The sequence below is a fragment of the Hirundo rustica genome, chromosome 1 (assembly GCF_015227805.2).
Source record: "Hirundo rustica isolate bHirRus1 chromosome 1, bHirRus1.pri.v3, whole genome shotgun sequence".
NCBI lineage: Eukaryota > Metazoa > Chordata > Aves > Passeriformes > Hirundinidae > Hirundo > Hirundo rustica.
The window spans coordinates 24,505,370-24,528,434 of NC_053450.1; the positions used below are offsets into that span (position 1 = coordinate 24,505,370).

Genomic DNA, 23,065 nt, shown 5'->3' on the forward strand with positions numbered 1-23,065 from the left:
TAGGTAAGGCAAGTGAAAAGAAAGGCACCATAGAAACAAAAGCGTGATAAATATGAAATTTGCTACCTGTTCCAATTTTTGTGTGTGTGTGAATAACTTTAGAAGTTACAAGATTTATTTTCAATAAAGGTCATTATCCCATTTTGCAGTACTGAAAACTTTTTGAAACACTGTTCTCTGGATGGTTGAGAGCTTTAGTTTAAGATGGATATACTAAAGGAGAGGATAATCCCTAAATACTTCTTCTCATTTGAGGAAGAAATCAGAATTTCATTTCCATCAAAAGTGAGCCTAAGCTTAAAAATCTACAAATGAGAAATTAACAAGTCTATATAATTAAAGCATTCAGGCTTATAGCAAGGCCATGGCTTGTGGCAGTCCCAGGAAAGAGTTAGCATTTAGGAAAAGTGGAATTTTTGTCAGTTCCCAAAACTAAAGAGGGGAGAATAGAGGGCCTAATTTCTCATTTAAAGAAGGGAAAGAAGTCACTCTTTCCTTGCTGTAACACCTAGGAGGGCAAAACAGAGTCTCCGAGATTTTGGAGTAAGACTTTGGTAGACCATATGGGACTCTATTGAATTTAAGAATAGCAATTTCATAACTTACTGGAAGTGACGTGCTTAGTCAGACTTAGCTGGTTTTGAAATTTAAGGTGTTTGACCTCTAGCTTCATACCTGTTATTTAAGTCCGTCCCTGCTTTGTCAAAGGAAATGTGTGCTGAAGGGGTATTTAGCAGGAATCAAAGAGGGAGTAAAATTGCTGGAATTTAACGGAACTGTAAAAATGTCCTCTGCTGATGCGTCAGTTACTGAGACAGAACAAATAATAGTTTCGCATTGTTGCTCCTGACACAATGAACTTTTAACTCTTGAGGCAGAGAGCTGTGTCCATACAGCATCTGCAGGCACTCCCATGAGAGCTGTATCCATCCTTGGTGGATCTGCTGCTGGGCAGTGGGGTGGTCTGGATGTCTTCTCCTTCTACCCTTTTTAGCTCTGATTTCTGCCATAGTCCCATGTCCTTCCCACTCACCCCAAAAATGTTTAGATAGATTCTGTTATTTTGAAGAATGTTACTCTGAAATATTGCATATAGTGTCATTTACTGTGTAATTTTGCCTTTAGTAGAGATTACTCTTCCTTCTGTGAAGTACTACGTTTTGAACTGTTTGGTAAGGCAGAAATGAAGCACATGTATGGTTTTTTTCCTTCGTGAACTTCTTTAAGGATATTTTCTTGACACATCAGTGCCATCATGGATTCATAAAAATGGGGGGGGGTGAAGAAAGTTCCTCTTTGAACATTTGGAATTTTAAATTTGCTCAGATGAATATCTATCTTCATATTTAATTGAATATATGTTTCACACATGCTGTAGCTCTACTGATCTCTGAAGTAAGTAGGAAATATTGTTCTGAAGGCATAACACTAAGGAAAACTAAATGTAAGGTGCATGGAATCACTACAGTTAGGAATATTCTTCTGCAAAATTTCCTACTATTTTATAACAAGAATGACATCAATTGCTAAATAGATCTCTTCTGTGTAAGTAGTGCTTTTATAAGTGTGTTTGGGCTGACTACGTTTTTATCCTGTAGAAGCAGAGACAAACTACTCTTCTAGGAATGGAAGGCTCCTTTTAACGTTTTTAATGCTCTGTTTTTGCTTAAGAAAGCAATTTTACATAAATATGAAGTCCTTTCAAAAAATCTTATTCAGGTTTTGCCATCCTTGAAATTTTCACTCTTTTCCTAGCTGTGAGTACATTTAAGGATAATCTTTTTCAGCCCTTGAGATGTTTAAAAACATTTTATGTTTAGCAAAATCATGTAGACTTTTCACTAGACAAGAAAATGCAAATATTTGGGTGTAAATAATCCCACCAAGTTTTAGGCACTCTGAGGAGGTTTAGGAACATGACAGGAAAGCAAGATTGCCAGAGGTGATTTGAATTCCTAACCATTACATTTCTTTCTCCACCCATTACAAAGGGAGTGGAGATGGCCTGCTGTGTAGCTTGTGTGTCTCAGTTACGTTCCTGAAATTTAGTGGAACTAATCTGGCTTGTTGATAAAATTAGTTTTTTGGAGTATATTGCCTTAGGATTTTGAAACATTGATGAGAATATGCTCAAAATTCCTATGAACTATTACCTGTTTATTACTTTTGTTAAATACATGCAGAGCTAATTTCATGCAGTTTGTGGGTATTAAAAAACTGCAGAGCAGCTCCTTTCCCTTAAGTGCAGAGGGTACTAATTGTAAGTAACAATGTGTGTTTTGTTCCTAGTGCTTACATGAAGCTATGAAACAGCCTGCTATTTGTCTGAGTAAAAGTTGTAGTTCCTATATCGTTTGAATCTTGGCATGTGGTACAGTGTTCGTTGTCCTTGTGTAGAACGTTGAAATTATTTTAATATCTGTTCTGACTGGAGTTATGGATCCTGTGTTTTTGATTCATTTTCCTAAATTTAATTAAATTTAAATCACCTCTGCTGCTTTCAAGCTTAAATTAAGTAAATAAGTATTACATTCCTTTTATTAACCAAAAAATAAATAAATCCCCAGATAAAGCAGAGATAGATTCTGCAAGAAGCACCATAGGCAGGGGACTCTTTCCTTTGAAGGAATAGTCTTGTTCTTTGAGAGAGAATTTCCAGAGGAATGGAAGACTACTGTAAGGCTTTCCAAAAGAACATGAATGTATTTTGTTTGTAGAAGTTTTTTTAAGGTAGTAATAGTAGTAAAGATTTTATAATTCTTTTTATTTGCTACAGTATGGTTAAATAATTAATCTACATTATTTTAACAATTTTGGCTGCAGGCTGCTTCCACTGCTGTGTAGACAGACTTTAGTTATGTACTTCAGCATTACTACCAAAGAAAAAAGCCAGTTATAATAACCAGCAGCAACAATTTCCAAAATACCTACATGCAGATGGCTTCCCACTTTAAATGTAGTGCTGCTGGTTCTTTGGGATAACTTGATGTTTGCAGATGATCTGATGTACTCCTTGAGTTTTACCTGAGGTGGATAAAAGGCTAGTTTTGCACTCTTGTAACTTGTAAATATTTTGATATCCATTAGTTATTAAACTATCAGCTATGGAGTTAACTGGGAGAAGACCAGTTCCTTCAATGATACCAGTAAGTTTTCATATCATCTTTGAATCATGTTAAAAACCACTTGACGTATGACTTCAGATGATCAACCTGCATTACATCCAACAAAGCAAACAAAAAAGGAGTTACATTTAAGGTAGATATCTATTTCCAATTAAAGATGACGAACTTCCGCATATATACAGATTCCAAAGACTTGGTCCGGTAGCTTTACATTCTGTTGTGGCTCTTTTCTGTCCTGAAGTTTTACTTGCTTTTCTCTCAGCTGACTAACTATATTTCATCTAGAAAACCAGTAATTTCATTGATTGTTTCTTTAATGTGCCCACTGTTAATATTTAGGCAACCTGCTGTTGAAGAGTGCAGACCTGCCATCAAATATCACTGCTAAGAGGGATCGCACACATGCAGATATGCACGTCTTTTGAGTATTCACTGATTTACGTTTTCAGGCTTACACTCTTATTGATCATTTGTATCACACCAGTAGTGTACAAAGTGCAATCTTAGAATATATAGATCCTATTCTCATTTTTTATTAGTATTTCTAAAGTCATTCATTGTAAGTTTATATTTCATTAAAGTAATTGCTTCAATTTTATTTTTTATTTAATTGGTGTAGAAGATGCTATGTATACATCAAGAACAGTGAATAGGGATTTAAAGTGTAGCCAGACCTTGAATGGACATTTAGGACCTATTTTAATCTCACAAAATGCTATTGACAGTTAGAGGTGATAATAAGCAATTTATTAACTGTTTTAATCATTAACAGCCACTGCTTAGGAATAAAAGAAGAGAAAAACAAAGTCATGTGTTTTTCTGAGTGTGTAACTTTCAAAGGTGGATTACTAGAGGGGAAGGCAAAGGTGGTGAAAAAATAGTGAAGGGTATCACAAAAACAAAGATTTTAATCTTGCAGTATCTCTGAACCAGAAATAAATAATAAAAAAAAATCACTCATTGGAGTCTTGCTTTTTTTCCTTAAAACCACAAAAGCTTGAAAGTTCAGGACAGCTCACATTGCTTTCATGTTATCTAAAATTCCTTTTCAAGTATTTTCAGTAGCCAGGAAAAGGAGCAGTGACAAACTCCTTTACAAGTGTTTTTAAATGGTTATGTAGTCATTAAAACTCCAGGGACTTGAAGGCTGCTTGGGATGCATGCAGTATGGCATGCTGCCTATCTCTTTGGTTTGGCGAAGAAAGGCGGAAGCCAGATCCTCCATTTGCTGATGTCAGAAGCAGCAAAAGGGTCAGAGACCTGGATGTAAATGTCTTCTACAGTAAAGATGACCAATTATTGTAGGATGACTATTCCTATTTTAAATGGAGAGAATTAGTTTTGTAACTCACAGAGGTTTCAGGCTTTTTCTTTATCAGGCAATGGTTGGAAAGTTGTATTGAAAACCGCTCCTACAGCAAGATTCATAAATAATAAATACTACCTCTTATTAATCCATATTTTAGTTTAAGTCTAGCTCATGGCAAGTTGCCTCTTTGGGGAATGTGGGATTCTTTACAAGAGAAGATGATGAGCCTTAGTCCCCAAGGAATTAAATTGTGAAAACAATCTAACGTACATGCTAATACAGATCTGTTGTTCTCTTTCCACATCTATCACAATGCATTCTAAATTGTGGCTGATCTTCTATGCAAATAGCTGTCTTATTAGACACTGGGCTCTGTGTGCCAGTGTCTCTGTGGGTTTCTCAAGCATTTGCTATGTAAACATCAAAGCAGTGGGAATGAATGATGATTGCTGCATCCCTTTGAAGAACAAAGGGGACTCGAGGTTTGAGGTTCTAGATGCTAGTCGGTGACTCTGAGCCACACAGGCAAACGCGAGTATCTCTGTGGCTTATTTTAAGTCAGGAGATAATTTTTGGCTGTATTTTCTTCTGTTTTATTTGCATTGCTAAAACTGCAAGCATCTTTCACAGCTGATGTTTTATTATAAACCATTAGTAGACTGGAAATTGCAAAAGGCCAGTCAAAGCAGTCTTTTAACAGTGGCAAAAAAAAGCCAAGAATTAGTTTTGCAGTGTAAAAATGTATCTTTTACCTCCTCAATTAGCTGGAAGTTCAAACAGTACTTTTATTTTTCCATTCTAATTATTATGATGTCAATGTTACGAAATGCAACCCAGTCTAGAGAATTTCTGTGAACCATAATAGAGGGGGAAAGAAATGCAACCCAGTGAATTACAGTTCACTGCTAACATGTTTTACATAAAAAAGGGAGTATTCTCTGAATTCAACCAAAGTAATGTATGGAAAAATTCAAACACTATAATTGAATTTTCAGTTCTGATTATTAGTGGTACTCTTCTCTACCTTGCTGTTATTCCTGAGTACGTTTTAAAAAAGGTTGCTGACTTTGGAGCATCCAAGTTCATTATATGCCATGTGTCCCAGAAATAAAATAAAGGAGCCTGGATTTGTCACTTGACGTCAAATGCCAGTAATTCCTGTAGAATAGATAAATATAAAATAATAAACTTTGTGGTTTTAAAATGCACAAATAACTAGTGGGTGTAATTCCTGCAGCTGTATTTTAAATCATGTTTAAAGCTATGGAGAAAATAATGGTGAATGCTTTAAATTTGGGATGCTGGCAGTAGTGTTGAGCAGTGCCACGGCATGCTTTTTGGGTCGTGATTTGGCATCTCAGTGTCTTCCAGGGCTGCACTTCCCAGAAAGCGTGCCTTGGCAGCGACCAGGGACGCTCGTCTTGCTGTAGCACAGCTGGTTATGCCTAACAGAAAAGTACAACTCTTGCAGTTACTCCACAGCCATATGTGCACAATCTGCACATGGTTTGTGGCTACCCAGGATGATTCAAGGTTTGCCCTTGGCATGGTGCTCACCAGGGCCAATTGGGAAGAGACAGAAGTTGGCTGCTGTGCATCTTCTGTGCTTGAAGAGTAAATCTGACACTTCTCAAAAACGTTAGTCCTCTCATGAAGTGGTGTTGATGTTGGGACTCTTGTGTTGTAGAGGCAGTCAGATGGTGGGGTTATCATCACCATGGCAAGTAATGTCTTCAGCCCAGCCAAAATGGTTCATTCCCAGTGTTTTGATCAATAAGCATTACTGTAACAGCCAGTTATTTCTTAACCAGGGAAAAAGAGCATGAAATGAGCATGTTTGTAGAATCTACCACTCGAGTGGCAGCCCTGTGAGGGATGAACATGAAACCATAAGGTTTTGCATGTTAAAAGATACGTCAGGAATTTGCTAGAATTTGTTCAGATGATGCTTTTCAGTTACATGAATGGTGTGGAAGCACCAATATACCAGAAAGAACATCTTTGTATGGATGATTATGCAGTTCCTTGTGCACCCCTAGTGTCCCCTCATTGTGAGGAAGGAGGTGTGCAACATGACTGTGCAACATGAGAATCCCATTCAAGAGTCGGGATGGGTGGTTTTAACTATCGCTACCATGCCCGAGAGGTGTAAAATGCATACAGCCCCAGCTCTGTTTTTGTTCTCCACTTCCTTCCTTTTCATTCACAGATATCTAGAGCCCATGGCAGGAAGATAGGAGAGTGTGGGGTTGCTGTGGTATCTGCTCCTCTCTTTTCTCAAGGTGGCTGGAGGGCTGCATCTGCAAGTGGGTTTCCTGAGCAGTTTCACCTGTGGATGCACACAGCCTAGTCCTGCCTCCAACTCCTGTGTGTGGTATAAATGTATTTTCAGTAATGGAAGCAGCTCACAATACATTCATTCCCTGGCTTACTGAAGAAATAAATTGTATGGGAATGTGATTCAGTGGTACCAAATGCTGAATTACAGTGCAATCAGTTTAAATCCTTTCTTTTTTCTTTATTTCCATTCAAACTAGCAGGCATTCTGTAATGTTAATACATGCAATAGAGAAAAAGGTATGTTTAGAATGTGTCTAATAGTCTTCAGAATAGTGATGATTAACTCCAGTGTCTCATTGTACTCTGGGAAGGCTTATGTTTTTGTGTACAATCATGTAAATGTTGCTTGTTACCGTTATTCTGATGTTATAAGCAATTGATTTTGTTAGTAATTTATTTAGGAATAATATTGTGGTTGTGTTTGTTTTTTTGGTTTTTTTTTTTCCTGATACTGACAGTGATTTTTGGATTGAAAACAATGGGTAGAAAAGATGCCTCTACATCAAGGACTCCTGTTGACCAGTACAGGAAACAAATAGGTAAGAGTTTGAAAGAAAAATTTATGTGCTTAAAATAAAAACAAATTATTTTTTTTTCCCAGCGAGGTCCACTAGTGTAACAAAATGTAGCATTCAAAAATGTAATTTTGTATATTCTGCTGAGTAATTCATTCGCCTTTATGAAGACCTTATTTTGAGCGAATTTAGATAAAGTATATGCTGTGTGTTTGGAAGCACTAATGAAATGTTGCAGTGAAGTGGCTTCACAGTATTTCTGAACTGCTGGAACTTTGCTGATTTTCCTCTTTGTCTCTAATTTCATATATGGGCATTTCTAACAAGATAACTTTTGTCATTCATAACAATTTTTGATACATTGAGTGTTACAGACCTTTGCATTGTATAACTGTGTTTACTGTCACACTAATGGATATTTTAAACATGTTAATTTTTTTCCTTAGGACTTTTTCTCTACTTACCGAGTACATATGTAGGTAACATGGATACAAAGTATGTCCAGGCACACATGTACCTTCACGTAGGTACTTACATAGCAAATGCAAATCCCTCTTTCTTTGCTTAAATGCAAAGGTGAGTTATTTTTGAAATCCGTATATGAAGATTCTATCTCTGTATGTTAAATAATATAAAAGAGTCACAGTATTTTGAAAGTTTATATATAAGATTAAGTACCTTCATCTGTACTCAGTTATTTAAGTAAATTACTTTGTTTTACAGTTGCTAAGCACACACATCTGCTTAAATATGCAGAAAACAACAAGTGTCTGGGGAAAAAAGGTTGTTTACAATGTGCATTCTCATGGTGAAAGAGCTAGAGTTATGTGAACAGTCTTATATTTGTAATATCTTAAATTTTTTTAAGTGCTGCCTGATTATTTTAATATAATTGTTTTGTGGTCTTCTCAACTTCTCATCAAGTTGTAAGTAAGGGATTATTTTGTATTTTATTTGTTTTAGATAGGTAGGGAGTTGTCTATGTTTGCTAATCTTGGGCAGTTTGTGTGGCTGATTTCCTAGGATCATTCTATGAGAAACATGGCTGAAAGCTTGTGACTGCCTTTTTGGATGGAAGATACAACAGAAAAATGTTATAAAATATGAACTCTCTGCTTTTGGATTTTTTAGGTTTTGTCTAGAAAACCTTGCAAGGAAACTGTTACGCAGTAGAAGATGACACCACAAATATTTCACCCAAGTGTGTTTGGTGAAAAATAGGAGCCCTGCAGCTTGTTTTTGGGACAATTCTTCCTATGTAACTGGGTGCTTGGATAGAGGATAATTGTATCAGCTTTTTTGGTATTTCTACCCTTGTTTTTCAACCACTACCTTTAGATTGTCTTTTGGGGGATTTTTTGTGAACACTTTCAGGTGACCATGGTTGGAGTTGTTTTTTGAAATCCCCTGCAGGGTGAAAGTGTGGTGGTCAGCCGGATACCTGGAGAGACTAGGGCAGGTGTAAAGCTTTATTTAAGTAGGATGCTCAAATAATTACCTCCCACTCTTTCACAGCTTGTGCTGTTTCATGCACATGACTGCTGCGTGGCACAGCTGAACTTCTCAAAGCTGTGAGATGCCAGGACTGATCAGCTGTGCCTTGAGCAGGGGAGAGGACACTGTGCTATTAGCGAGGTGCTAGGAGTATTAGTACTGGATCCAGCGCTCAAAGGTGCTGTTATGTTGCTGACTTGGCAGTTTTGGCCTGGTGTGTTGTCTGAACATTTTGGCACCTTCCCTGTTATACACTGCAGCATCATCATCATCCATTGGGTACTGCAGAATATGGAGGGGGTTCATTATCTCATTTTCTTTAGATGCAACACATTGCTCTTAACCTGGCGAAAGCAAGTGTTAAAAAATATTGTAGGGAAGAATGTCATGCTGGCAGGCAAATAAATTATATAACCTAGGAGGTGTTTCTGTGGTTGTAATACTCCTTAGAGGACAGAGAGTACAAATAGACTGCTCTGCCTTTTGCTCTGATAATTGTTGTTTCAGCTCCCACTCTGGTCATTTGCTGATACTGCTATAGAGTATGCCGGTGGAAATCAGTTCTCTGAACTTAATGAAAGTTTTGCAGGTGTGTTTGAGTTTTATGTGTAACCCTTTTGGGCTATCTTTAAGCCTGGTTGCTGAGTTTGGTGCAATGAGCCCTCTAGTCTCATTATGTTTTTAGGTGTGTTACAGGACAAATATCTGTATTATTGACAAATATCATCCAATATTGCCCTAATGAATATAAAAGTGGTGTTGTGGGGGTTTTTTGTCATTACTTCTTGATATTTTTATTCTTATATAGTTTTGCATAACTGTAATAATTCATCCATTTTTTACAGGATGGTTAAGGTTGACATGGACCAGTGGAGGTCATCTCATCCATCTGCCCTGCTCAAGCAGGGCCACTTAGAACTTGTTGCCCAGAACAGTGTTCAAAAGGCTTTTAAATATCTCCAAGGACAGGAACTCCACAACCTATCTTCCTGTGCTTGACTATCCTAGAAATAGAAGGTGTTTTTCTTACATGTTTCTGTGTGTGCCCATTGCTTCTAGTCCTGTGACAGGGCATCACTGAGAAGAGCCTGGCTCCGTCCTCTTTGCACCCTCTTTTCAAATATTTATATACACTGATGAAGTCCTCCTTGAGCCTATTCTTTTTCTCCTAGGTAAACAGTCTCTGATCTCTCAGACTTTCCTCATAGGAGAATGCTCTAGATTCTTCATTTTAACTCCTCTTGGCCTTCTTCTTGGCCTGGTTTCATTCAGGTATTTATTAGAAATTATACAGAAAGGTTTTTTTTTAAAACACAGTCATTCATTAAGACTTAGATTTGACATCTTAGGTACTTTTGCAGGGCTGTTTTAGTGTGAAGCTGTTCGACAGATGATCCCTCAGAACACAGAATTCCCTAATGCTCCAGACTCGTTTGTTTTGCAGCTGGACATTTGATCACCCTTTCTGAGGTAGATTATATCTAGAAACAGTAAAAGTGAGGCTGCACAGGGCCTGTCTTTAAAGAAATTAATTTATTAAATGCATTTAAATCTCAAAATCCATGCTTGGAGTGATTGCCGGCCTTCTTTTCCAGGCATTTGGTATCTATGGATTGTTGAAAACATTATGATAGATGCTGGCTGAATAGCTATCTCCTGCTGACTAATGGTGTGATGTTATTTTTTAGCTTACAGCTTAATGTTTTCTAGCCTTGCTGATTAGAAGGTAACCAGATTGAAACGTTTTTCATACCTTTTTTTTTGATGGAAAATGGCAGCCTTCAAGGAACAACATGTCACGAAGTCATATCAACTTCCAACACAATTTTCAGTTAGATGTTTAGTGGAGTAAATTGAAATAGAAGCAGATTTTTAATTTAATTTTGTTCCAAGCTTTCTGTTTTGTTCTGAGTTTCCATACGGCGTGCCACATGTTTGCCCTGTGCCATGGTTCAAGTTCATGTTGATTACTTCAGTTCAGCCGTTTGCCTTTTTCTCTTCTCCATGAGAACAGGATCACTCGTGTCTTGTTTGCCTCTGTGCCACTAGCGGTTGCTGTTTGCTTCAGTAGCATTTTCAGAGGATTTCCCTGCTCTTCTCTGTCAGCTGGCTTTCAGCCATCTCTCCTGCCACCAGCCAAAATTTGTCTGTAGTGCCACTTAAGCTAGTGCTCCAGTATCTGACAGTGGCACTGCCTTCTCAGTGGGGAACGGAGGCAGTCTTTTAGTTATCAGACCAAACTGGCAATGGTTTCGTGAAGCCTATCCCCAAGTGCACGGGGGTCAACCACAGCAACCTTTTCAAACTGGCTTCAGCTGTGCCTGGGGGAAGGAGGATGGCACCAAGGGATCTCTGCCTGTTCAAATCTCCATGAGCAGCCAAGGCTGCAGAAGAGACATGAGGAAAAGTAATTTTAACACTTCTTACTCATCTCTCACTCACATACCCAAATATATACCTGTAGTGCAGCAGCAAACAGGAAAGCTCTTCTGCAGAGCATTTCCTTCTCCCTGCTGCTGTTTGTGCTGCTGTGCTTAATTTGCTGGAATCAGAGGAAAGGTGTGAGGCAGTATGCGTCCTTCTGCATTTATGCAGCTTTGCTCCACAAATGCTGTGAAAATAGCAACAGGTTTTGTACCATATTTGCTTTGTTTACTGTTATGTGTGCTTTAAGTTCCCAGAACAATTCCACATGTATATTTTCCATCCTTCTTCATCTGGTGTGTCACTTGCTCGGCATGGAAGCTGCAGGATTTGTGGGTAGTGTTCATGACTTGTGTGATTGTGGGATCCTAAGCAGGCACACTGAGAGGATTATAGCATAACTAAAACCTGGTCTACAAATCAGGAATAGACATACTTTTGGCTCCCATTACTATTGTGTTGCTGTAGCATAATTTTTCATGAGGAGAGGTTGTTTGCCCAATCATTCAACCTTCAATTTGTAGATTCAAAGGTCTGCCTATTGTCTGCTCTGTATCTCCTGACTTGACAGCTTGATCTTTTAGGGGGTGGAGCTCATACAGGCATAGCCCAGGGGTTCTTTGGAGCAAATAAGGCTCCTCAAATCGCCTGGGGAGGAGTAAAAGTTATGAATGAAAATACATTCTCTTTTTGTTTTGAAAAGCACAAAGCTACTCACTTAGAGTGAGCATTGTGACTTGGTGATGGAGGTGGTGCTCATTGGCATCACATGTGTGGAGCAGTAGGGATGGGGACTGGGTAGGAGTCCTGAGTCCTGCTGTGGCAGCATAGGAGTGAAGAGAGCAATGCCCATCCGAACTAACAGATAAAATGTTTTGGGTAAAGCTGGGCCTTTTAAAAATTCCTTGGGGTGGCGACTGATGACTTGTCCAGAAGGAAGGTGCCTCATCCTAGAGCCAAGGCTGTGGTGTCAGTGTAGCCCTGAGATGGAGAAGAGCTGCCAGGGACTAGTGGCAGCACGAACATCTCCGGGCTTTCCCCCTCTAGCTACTATCTGGAGCATGTACCTGTTGCTTTCTTGTCTCCAGAGAGAAGCCCTTTTTGTGGCAGATTGCCATTTCCACTTGCCCTTCTGCTAAAGGAGTTGTCTTTACTCTCTACCACCTCATCTTTTCTCTTTTCTGTTACTGTTTTCCTTCTCTGTGTTTTTATGGAGTTAGTGTGCCTCTACCTTCCTTGTCCTGAATAGTGCTATTGCATACTCAAAAAAAGTGGCTGCTACCAACCTTCCTTTTCAGCTTAAAAAGAAGGAAAATGTTGTATTTTGATACTTTCATTGAAATACATTGCATACTTTGATGTGAAATGTGGCTGTTCTGTTTTGGATCAGGAAATATTTGTAATCAGCATGAAAATTTTAGATACAATTTCTGAAATAACAGCAGCAACAGCAAAAAATGTTTGAAGTGAATTTGTACTGAAAATTTCAAAATTCCACCCATTTGTCACAAGACAGCAATTCCTCTATCTTTAGTCTGTTAAAAAAAGGCACGGAACCAGCAAGCAACATCTACATCAATGAGATTGCTCTCCTCTGCCATAAGCAAATATGTAGCAGGACAGATGTCAATGAAATAAAAAATCTCCAGTCTCTTTTTTTAACTAGTCATATCTTTTTGCCCTATTTTAATGGCTGTCACCTATTTACTGAAAGGAAAGGAAAGGAGGGGAAAGGAGGGGAAAAGCACAGAAACAAATACTGACTACTTAGGAAGTCTTCTCCTACTGTTTATTTATAGTGAAAGAAACCCCAAGAAATAGACATTTCTGGTGTTCCCATTTTTTTTGCATAATGAAGCATTACATGTGCTCCCTTGAATTTTTCTAATAAAAATCTATTACTAAGCATGTATTAAAGAGAAGTAGGAAAAAAGGTCCTCCTTTTGCTCTTATTGGCAAGTTGGCAAGTTTTGGAATCTTAGTTTCGTACTTCACAGTGATAGACCACTGATACCATGTATAATTCCTTTTTTTGGGAGGAGGTTTTATGAAGAATGAATGTTGGTGTCACAGAAAATGAACTACATCCTTTGGTCAGTTAGTGCTGTTTTGATTTTAATTTTATGCCAGTGGAATCACTTTTTGGAAACTAAAGTGGGAGCAGCTGAGGAAAACACTGCTGTGAAGTAAAGCCTAGTCTGGCTATACTAATTTAATCCACATTTTTTGACGATTGGGATGTTTTTAAATATGTTCTGTGAAGACTGATGATGGATGTTAAGCACATGCAGCTTGTGATCACATAGTTTTTAAGTCCAAAGCAGCAGAGCTGTGTTTTATTGCCTTGGCTGAGAGCATGAAAGGTGATGGTAGATCTGGATATGTACTTAGGTTTGTGTGGATATTATTTAGTTTTCATTTGTTGGGCAGACATACACTCAGTCTCAGCAAGAATGGCAGGAGTGGCTGCAGATCCAGAGGACTGTGCGAGTGTGTTTGCACTCCTTGAAGAGAAGCTAAGGAGAAAGGTTGTGTATCTAAACCCTTGGCTCCTGTGCCTTCTCCACAGCAAAGGTTTCTTTGAGCTTGTTTGATTATACTGATTTTACTATATGTTCATACTGCTCTTGTTTAGTATTCTTATACCAAGGCTCATAGTCTAGTCTTTTTTTTAATTTCATCAATAATAACACTGTTTCACTCAGTGGATTTGCTACACATTTGTTATAGGTGTAAATGAGAGTGAAATTTAACATATTTCCAGTTGCTGAACTGGCTTTCTGTATGGTGTTATTTCAAGCACTTGCAATTCCTGTAAGGTATCCAGTGTCTACAGGGCTGTTGCAGTGTTACATATTTATGTTTGTAGTTACTCTCAGCTTCATTCAGTTCTTCAGTGAATTCATTTCTGCAGTCAAAGTCAGCTGAGAAAAACCTCTTATAATCCTTTACAAAATACATAAAGTTTTCACTGTAGACACATATAAGCATGTATATATTACATTCAGAGGCAGAGCAGTTTAACATTTTTAGAAATTCTTTCACCAAGTTTTGAAAATCTTAGCTCATGTGTGAAAGCTGGACTTCAAAGACTCTCATCTCAGTGTGAATATGTAAATCTAATTTTAGACGCCAATTTCTAAAAAATCTCAGACATAATTTTTTGGTGTGTACAGTGTTCATATATACACATTCTCTATGTGTGGTACATGTGTAGGTACTATTGCATTAATATAAATGCAAGGAGAGTTGGGCAGTGAGCTACAAATTGGATTTCCTCTTATTTCATCATAACAAAGCAGTGGAGCAGGCATGAGAATGAAATGCCCAGCACAAATGCATCTCTCAGGATGTGCTTGATAGATATTTAAGGTGAACATTGTAACTGCGTTTCTTTAGCTACAGTGCTGTGTAAAGTAGCTCTGGGGTTTTGGGGTGCAGTTATATTTTGTCCAGCCATTGTTCTCCCGTGGAAGGCGGTGGTCTGTTTAACCTCTGCCTGCTTCTCCCCTGTCTGGGCTAGCAGTAATGAAGGCAGCAAGGAGTCTGACAAGCATTGCAGGGGCAGTGGTCTAAGAAAGACATTAGAGTCACTTTGGATCAAGTCAAGAGATTTAACTGAAGGGATTTTTGTATTTCATGCTTCAGGATCTGACCATGTACATTATGTAGTTCATCAGGTATTGCATCTATTTATGGCCTTAAAAGAGCATGTTAGATGTCCATGTTCAGGGAACACATGACCACAGAATAGTCATCTGGCTTTTGTAATGAATTGAATGTAATGAATCATGTTGGTGATTGCTATCATGCAGTCCATGAATTGCGTGTTGTCATGGATTTCTCTAACTGGATTGTATTAAAAATATTTTTCTTTTCAGTGGAAGCTTTTGCTTGTATTATGCCTTATTTTGGAAGAAAGTTAGGAACTGGCTGCGTTGTGCTTTTTAAGGTCTTCAACTATTTATGGGATTGTCTGCTCAGCTCTACATATTGCCTGCAGGCTTAAAGTGTTGGATAAGAAAAGAACTTATGGGTCAGAAGGAGAATGGTCTTAGGAAGCTCAAGCTACTAGAATGAAAATAAGAAAGGCATTTGCTTGATTTGAATTACAGTTACAGAAATCTCAAACCTCATGTGACAAGCTTTTGCTTTTACTTGATGGTAAAGGCTGATTAAAATAAGCACCATTGAAAGTATCCACACATTCAAAGTTATTTTGAGATATTTCATTTGTGTAGTAGTTGAATCAATACAGAAAAGTGCTGTGAAGTGAACGAAGAGCTCTACAATAAGTGGAATGTGGGAAAACAAATAATTTGCCCTGATTGAGCACTCTGGTTTCAGTTAATAAGTTTACAGATAATATAAGGCAAGTCACTAATCTGTTGCTTAATTTTTTAAATACTTTACTTGAAATCTGGTCCTTGTCATTGTCTCAGTTACATAGATGCCCTATTCACTGTGGGACCAGCGGAGGGAATTTTGCTCAGCTAAGGTACTCATACTGTTCTAAAATAACTCCTAGAGCAAGCAATAGTATTTTCAAGGATTTTGACCGCTTAGTAAATAGGCAAATTGGAAAAGCCTATTTTCTGTGAATATTTTATCATTATCAGCATATTTGCATTGGTGCTGTAAGATTTGTACCAAAACTGATATCCTCAGTTGCAATATTTGATTTTTTCATTTACTAAGTAACAGGAAGTTTAGAATGCATGGAGGGGGATCATTAGAAATAATTTTCCTGTGGTATTTTAACCGAATACCTGTGGGCCATTCATAAGCATTGATGTTTGGATGATCTAGGGTGCGATGGCTAAGAGATTGTGACACAGATTGTCAGTAAATCACTTGCTTAGGTTCAGCCTGGGTGATAGTCATGGGAAGATGGTAACTGCCTGGCAGATGTTGGGTGGCATTTATGATGCGATGTTTGTGCATTCAGTTCCTAGTGGAGAAGTGTTGAAAAACATCATTATTTGTTGGCAGTCAAAACAGAGAGGAGCTGGATAATGAACTAGCATATGGAGTGAAACAGTGTCTCAGCATTAGACATGGTCCCTTCATCTCAAGGTTACAGCATACTGGTAAGAGTGTGGCACAGATTTACTGAAGCTGTTTGGAGTAAGTCTGAACTCACACTGTGCATTAAACCCTTCATCCTTGGGCCTCCTGAGCACAGTGCTTGTGTTGACCTCTTATCAGTGCTAATTAACTTGGCCATGTTGCTGTGTACTGTGGCAATGCATCTCCTGCTTGCATCTTACCGGTTCACATCATGGGCAGAATGAGTCTGCAGCTGTTAGTTTAGACCTGGCCTGAGAGACCGGTGGTCACTGTGAACTGAAGAGCAGGGAGAACTTTTAAAGTAGAATGTGAATGCTTTTGCAGACACTGAGATGTGTAAGAATGATCTCTACAGGCTTCTGTTCTAACAGGTGAAGGGTGAGAGTTTGGGCTGGTGATTCATGTCTGCACTTGTAGGTTAAGCAAGCATTGTACTGCTTTCTGGCAGAGAGGTCAAATAACCCTGATGGTACTGTTAAACTCTTTTATCCCTAAAACAGAGTGGCTGCTTGCACACTGCCTGTGGAAAATTGCTCCAGGCAATTTTCAGTTTCTTCTTGAGCCGTGTGTAGGAATTACCTGGGAGAGGGTGATAGTGGGCATATGTGTCAGGCACTGTTGTAACAATTGGAGTGAGCATACCCTTTATTTCCAGTTCCTATTCACATTGTCTAATACATCGGTGCACCTGCAGCCAGATAATCAGAGGGTGCAGTTCAGCATGAGAAAGTGACCTTCAACAGCACCTACCTCTCTCCTTGTTCCTGTGACATGTTCCGCCATGTCACAGTCTATAATACACCATCCTCGGGGATGGCAGAGCTGTTTTTTGCCATTTTGATCCAGCTTGAAGTAAAATATGTGCTGAGCAGTTTGTGAGTTGAGTGAACTCCCTGATCTGCTTCCTCATCTGGCTGAATGCACAAACTAATACACATCAAAGCCAGGACAGCACACTGCCGGATCTGAAGTGTGTGGCAAAACTCAGGCCAGCAAGTGCCATTAGCCAGTATTACTGTTGCATACGTGGCAAAGCCAAGCCACATGTCAACTGAGTTTAGGAAGAATCTTTATTCCATATAGCATGCAGATTGAACAAATTAGGAAGTGTAAGAAGGAAATCATGCCCTGTGTAAGTTTCCCTCAGCTTTTCAGAATCATTTTTGATTTCAATCTGGTGGCCTCTGTAGGTCAGATCGGGCCTGCTTTATCAATAATAACTACAATAGTTTAAATCCATGTATTTTTAAAGGTGGTATTTTACACTGTCATCAGTGAACAATGATGTTGCTTTTCATACGTGTGGAAGGCATAACAAAACCTGAATGCAATTCTTTTTTTGACACAGCCTTTTCCATAATGTTCAGGTATAGTACAATGGTGTTTAGTCTATTGAACTGTGGAAAGAAGTGGAGTGAAATGACTAGTGGGGTTGTCTCTGAAGAAATACTTTCACAGAAAAGATCGGCTGCAGTCCTCGCTGCCTTTTCTGGAATAGATGAGGACCGTGCAAACTAGAATGCACAGAGAGAAACATTGAATAAATTGCAAATCAAACAGAACTGGAGGTACAATCCTTAACATGCTTCATAGTGTGAAGTGTCTCAGAAAATCCACCTGTTAAGTACAATACCAGATGGAAAAGATTGGTAGAGTTACAAGAAAGTCTCATGTCTGTAATCCAGGAGGCTCTGTGTGTCTTGATAGGCAGCTTGGAAGACTACAGACCTTGTAGCATATACACACCATGAAAGAGCTTCTATCCAAATGGTTTAATGGAAGAAGGAAAAGTAACTCATATTTGTGTGGAGAAAATGATCAAATTCTGATGAGTAATCATCGTGAAAAGGACAAAGAGGGAAATACTTTCATGTATTCCTCGGAGAGGGAGGCTAAAACATTTTGGCTCTACAAAAGCAGAAAAAATGTATCCAACAGAGGATTTTCTTCCTCATATTATTTCTGTCACAGATGAAAAAAGAGAAATTAAAAGCATAGTTTAGTGTTAAATTTTTTGCTTTATTCAGCTACCTTTCAGGTAGTTTTTAGTCTGAAGAGAAACACTTCCTACAGTCAAGAGACCATGAGTAGGAAGGTTGGATTTTGTTGTGGAAATTTGGGACAGGTATCACACTACTGAATTTAGCAGTTATTTCAGATGCTTATCCTTGTAACTCGGAACAAAATCCAGTCCATAACTGTGAAGCTAAAATGAATAACATTTTGGTGCTGGAAAAGCTAATTGTTTCTTCACCATTTGTTGTTTATGGCCAAAGGGGTATCAAAGAACTGTGCACGTTGATGACCAGCTAGTTCACAACCAGTGATGTCAATTCATCAGCTGGAAATCTTAGTGGAAAGGTTTCCTTGTTCCTAGTGGTTACTCATGGTCATGAAAAATGTGTACTTTATCCTTGTATGTATTTAAAGTAATGATAAAAAATATTGAAGCCATTAAAAAGGGTACTAGGGACAGTGAGTTTGAAGTACTGAGAACTGTTTTGCTCATCTGTGTTTAAGAAAGATGAATTGAAAGAAATGCTGAAAGAACTACTAGGGAAGACCAAGAAGAGCCTTGTTTAACACAGCTGAACACAAATTAAGACAAATATGGTTCCTTTTGGAACTTCCCAAGTAAACACTTGGGGAAGACACAGTCCATATATATCCAGTCCATAAGTGTATAAATTGTCCATAAAGAAACATAACAGGAAACAGAAGGCAGTTTCTTACCAATAGGAGATTGAGCTTCTTGGGTAATGTTCTATTGGTAGGCTAAAGGAAAAAAAAAAAAAAAAGTCAAAACAAAACCAACCAACCAAAAAAAAAAAAAAAAAAAAAAAAACAAAAAACCCAAACCTCCAAATGCTTGAACTTGTTTTCCAACCTGTCATTTTCTATGATCCGTTTTAAAGAAAACATGTGCCTTCTCTAGCAAAGCACTGGATTTCAGTAGTTCCTCAAGTCCTTCCTAGTCATATGTTCCATATGGACAAAGTTTCACTGTGAAGTGGAGCAGCTTTCTGAGATATTTATAGCTAGAGAATGCATTTGGAAGGATTACCATAACTTTCTGACTGAAGTTTTACTTGTGGAAAAATTAATACTGAATATTTTTTTTACCAAAATCAAGATTTGAGGAGAACTGACAACATAATCTTGAATTTCATAGGTTTTTTCCTCTTTCTTTTTTTTTTTTTTTTTTTTTTTTTTTTTTTTTTTTTTTTTTTGAGAATGTGAAATTCATGCTGAAAGAAGGGAGATAAGGGAAAAGGGACACATTTTGATCATAACACTAAACTTCATATTTTAGTGCCTGTGCTCTCAACACAGTGTGGTGAAGCTATCACAATATTTCCACAGCATCATTTTTTTTCTGGTTTTGGGGGGTCTTAGTAATAAATTGTTGAGTATACATTTGGTGTTGCTGCATTTTTTGTTCTTTGTATTACAGAAGTCAGTACTTAACAGTCTAGTCGTAAGTGTGGTGTGCAGTTTATCAGAGGATGCCCAGTTGTGCACCTTAGATAGGACTTTCCTATGTTACCCATTGGTCCTAGCTGTTCCAGCATGTCCCAGTGGTAGGATGTGACACAGGCATTTTGTCATCAAAAAATCTCAGTCAGAAACTAAAAGGAGCTCATGCCACATACTTCTAGCAATTAGCTCATCTCCAGGGAGTGACAGAAAAGGAAAACACATAGTTTCTGTAGGTTGACAAGGAACCTGGGAACATAACTTTATTTAGTAAGTAGAAAGGAAGATTTTCAATGAGTTTACAGCAGGTGCCAAAGGTGGTGGCAAAGGGCACGGTATGTTCTGTCTCCACTGCATACATCACTGACTGAGGTGCTTTCTTTAGGTGGAGTTTTCTTTCTCCACATATTTACTTATTACACAGCGTATGCAAAATCAGTAATTTGCCAAGTATTATTTTAACTTAATCACATTTTGAAAGAAATTCATGCAAGTACGCAGCAGTTGCTGAAATCTTCCCCACAGAGTTGCTAGATCTTAGAAGTGTATAGCAGTATGGAGCAATTGGAAGAGCTCTGTTCTGTGAATCTTGGAATAGGTTGACATATTGGCAAGGGTGGGTTCTAGCAGAGTAAACACCTGGAGTGGAAAGTGATGAAGACACATGTATGACTGGGGGCTGTTGGTCACTAACATATCACACTAGTGTGTCGACTCGAGTTGCCATTTGAACAGTGTTTGAACTCAAATGTTGTAGTAATACTGTTTTAATAATTTAGTGTCATCTACTCTGCATTTGCAAAACCCCTTTGCTAAATTCTTAGAACTTGGCATAGTCAGATTCACTGGGTTGTTTTTTTGTTTCGTTTTGGTTTTTTTTGCTTTAGGAAAAGCATGTCTGTCACAAGGACCATGTTACTGAAAGTGACACTCTGTCTCTTTTCTTCTGATGAATGGAGCTGTTGAAAAATGGGCCAAAAGGGAGGGGGTGTGACTTTTTTTGTTGTTCTGTGTTCTTATATCTATCTATCTGCAAAAAGAGACATTCAGAAAAACATTTTATTCCAATTGTGAGACAAACCTCTAGGTTGCAAGGAACTGAAAAATTACTTTGAAAAAGAAATGTGTTGACTATTTTTCACTTGGCATGTTATGTATAATGAAAATGTCCTTTCTGGTTTGTTTAAACAGAATCAGCCAGATTGAGGAATGTCAATAGAGGACCATTCAGAGAGTTTACAAATAAACTCTCATGTGAACAGATCAATGCCTGTCCTGTCTTCTGTGAGCCCACCTGGGAGATGGGGGGTTCTCTGTGCCAATGGTTTGCACCAGGACTCTCTCACAGGAGATGGAGTTGAATTAAGACAAACCCCTGGCCACCTAACAGTGCATGGCTGGTGTTCTGTGTCCTGTGTCGCATGCCAGACCACATTAGGTAACTCTAGACAGACGGACTTCATCAAGGGAAGTGAGGAAGGGAGGTGGCACATAGGACTTTTGTGATCAGAACAATATTCACATACAGTTTGTGAGGAACAAAGCATAGCTAAAAGTTAGTTTTCTGTTTAATTCTGCTTAATTTTGTATGCTTTTAATTCCAGAAACTGAAATTGCTTTGTCCATGGGTTTATAAATATTTAACACACATTTTTAATGAATAAGAAATTGAATTTAAGGGTCAGAAGCAGATTCAGTTCCTTTTTCAGGTACTTGTTTAATTATTTCTCATTATATTTGTAAATGTAATTTTAAAATCTTTAAAAATAAATTAATGTAGGCCATCAGAGAATCATCTCTAATAGATAACATTCATGAGTGTTTTTTACTTCTATTATACCATTAGACTAGGATCTCAAGAGTTTTTGATGAGTAACAAAGTCTTGCAAGGAAAAGAGATTTCCCAAGGTCATACAGTAATTTTATGGGAGATTCAGAAATAGAAGACAGCTCCATGCTTTATCTGATCTAATCAAATAGTTTTCCAGATGGTAGAATTTTTTCCTTAACAGTCTTTCCATCTTTTGTATGTTTCCTACAAGAGACATCATACTTAAAAGATCATCCTGTGGAATAAAGATTTGGAAAAAACAGGTACTGGGAGCAACCCTCGATTTTTTGAATAGATTGCCCTAATACATGACTTCCATTATTTATATTATTTATAATACAGTGATGTTCAAAGTAAGGCTATTACTGAAACCAACTGATTTTATTCATTAAAATATCAACACAGCAATGATCCTGATGCAAATGGTGAAATAAAATCAAAGGGTCTCAGATAAAATCATTACCATCAGTCTGATGTCAGTTATTAAAAAAACTGCAACATAAAAATTACTTGATGAATTTGTATTTCTAAAGAGAAGGTTTGAAGTAAGGTCTAGCTATTCTTCATTGTGCATTTTAGACTGCAGTATTTGTGAAGGATTCCAGCCATTCACCTACTAGGCAGTAAATCCAGTCCAGAAGTCAGGAGTAAGATGCCATTATTTTACTATACACACACATGTAAATCCTTTTCTGTGAGCCTTCAGAAGGAGAAAAGGATGGAGTTGAAGGTCTGAAAAATTAACTTTAAAAGTTAGCCAGGCTTCTCTATCCTATTATCTTAACATCCATCTCATCACTGACAGAAGCCTGGTTTGGCTCTTGAAGGTAAAATTCTGTCTCCTAATATGCCTTCAAGTCATTATTAGTTCAAGACCTTTAGTTCTCAGGTCCATAAACCATTACTCTGCATGCTCATAAATATGCATTTCCTTTACGCTTTTAAATAAGCTCCTATTGCTGTCATTCACTTTTAGTTAAGACCTGTCAGGTGGTGTTTCTGTAGAAGGAAAGAAGTTTAAATTACAGGTAAACTGAAGATATGTCATTCTTAGGTGTGCTAAAATTATGAGTGAGTTGGAGGGATTATTCCTCACAAGTAATTTTAGGATCCCAAGGGATAATGGTGATGTGTACAAGAGATGTTCCCTTCTTGGCTAATTCCATTAAAAGCTTCTGATTTCTGCATTGCTGGAGTGAGACTCCAGAAATCTGCTTTTCCATCTTACATAATCACTTTCACAGTATCCTGTAACATCCACCTCTGCTACAACTGTCAGTGCATTGACTTCTGGAGTGACATTGATATGTAGGTCTGACGAAGCATCCTTTGCAATGGGCTTCATTGAGGTGAGAACTGCAAATGCTGTCAGTATTACTGGAAACCTTTTACTTAGGCAGAATTAATAAATGACAACTTTTGTTTTGGGATGGCCTTGCTGTATACAGCTGGCCCAAAATGATACAACTTACAAGTAAGA

At 38.0% G+C, this 23,065-nt stretch overlaps 1 protein-coding gene and 1 long non-coding RNA gene across 3 annotated transcripts in view; both read left to right on the forward strand.

Annotated features, from left to right (window-relative positions):
• Positions 1-23,065, forward strand: part of TRIQK (triple QxxK/R motif containing) — a 60,582-nt gene that overhangs the window by 10,114 nt on the left and 27,403 nt on the right. Inside the window, exons 1-2 of one of the 2 annotated variants that reach the window (XM_040065966.1) lie at positions 6,871-7,011; positions 7,233-7,313. In XM_040065966.1, the coding sequence (XP_039921900.1) occupies positions 7,253-7,313 (61 nt within the window). In that variant the 5' untranslated portion in view covers positions 6,871-7,011; positions 7,233-7,252. Of the gene's footprint in view, positions 1-6,870; positions 7,012-7,232; positions 7,314-23,065 lie in introns of those variants that run through there. The other variant, XM_040065957.2, reaches the window with a different exon arrangement.
• On the forward strand, positions 7,735-9,793 carry LOC120763898 (uncharacterized). The gene is made up of 4 exons (XR_005704145.1): positions 7,735-7,865; positions 8,421-8,961; positions 9,291-9,372; positions 9,629-9,793. It is a non-coding gene; the product is annotated as an uncharacterized LOC120763898 (long non-coding RNA).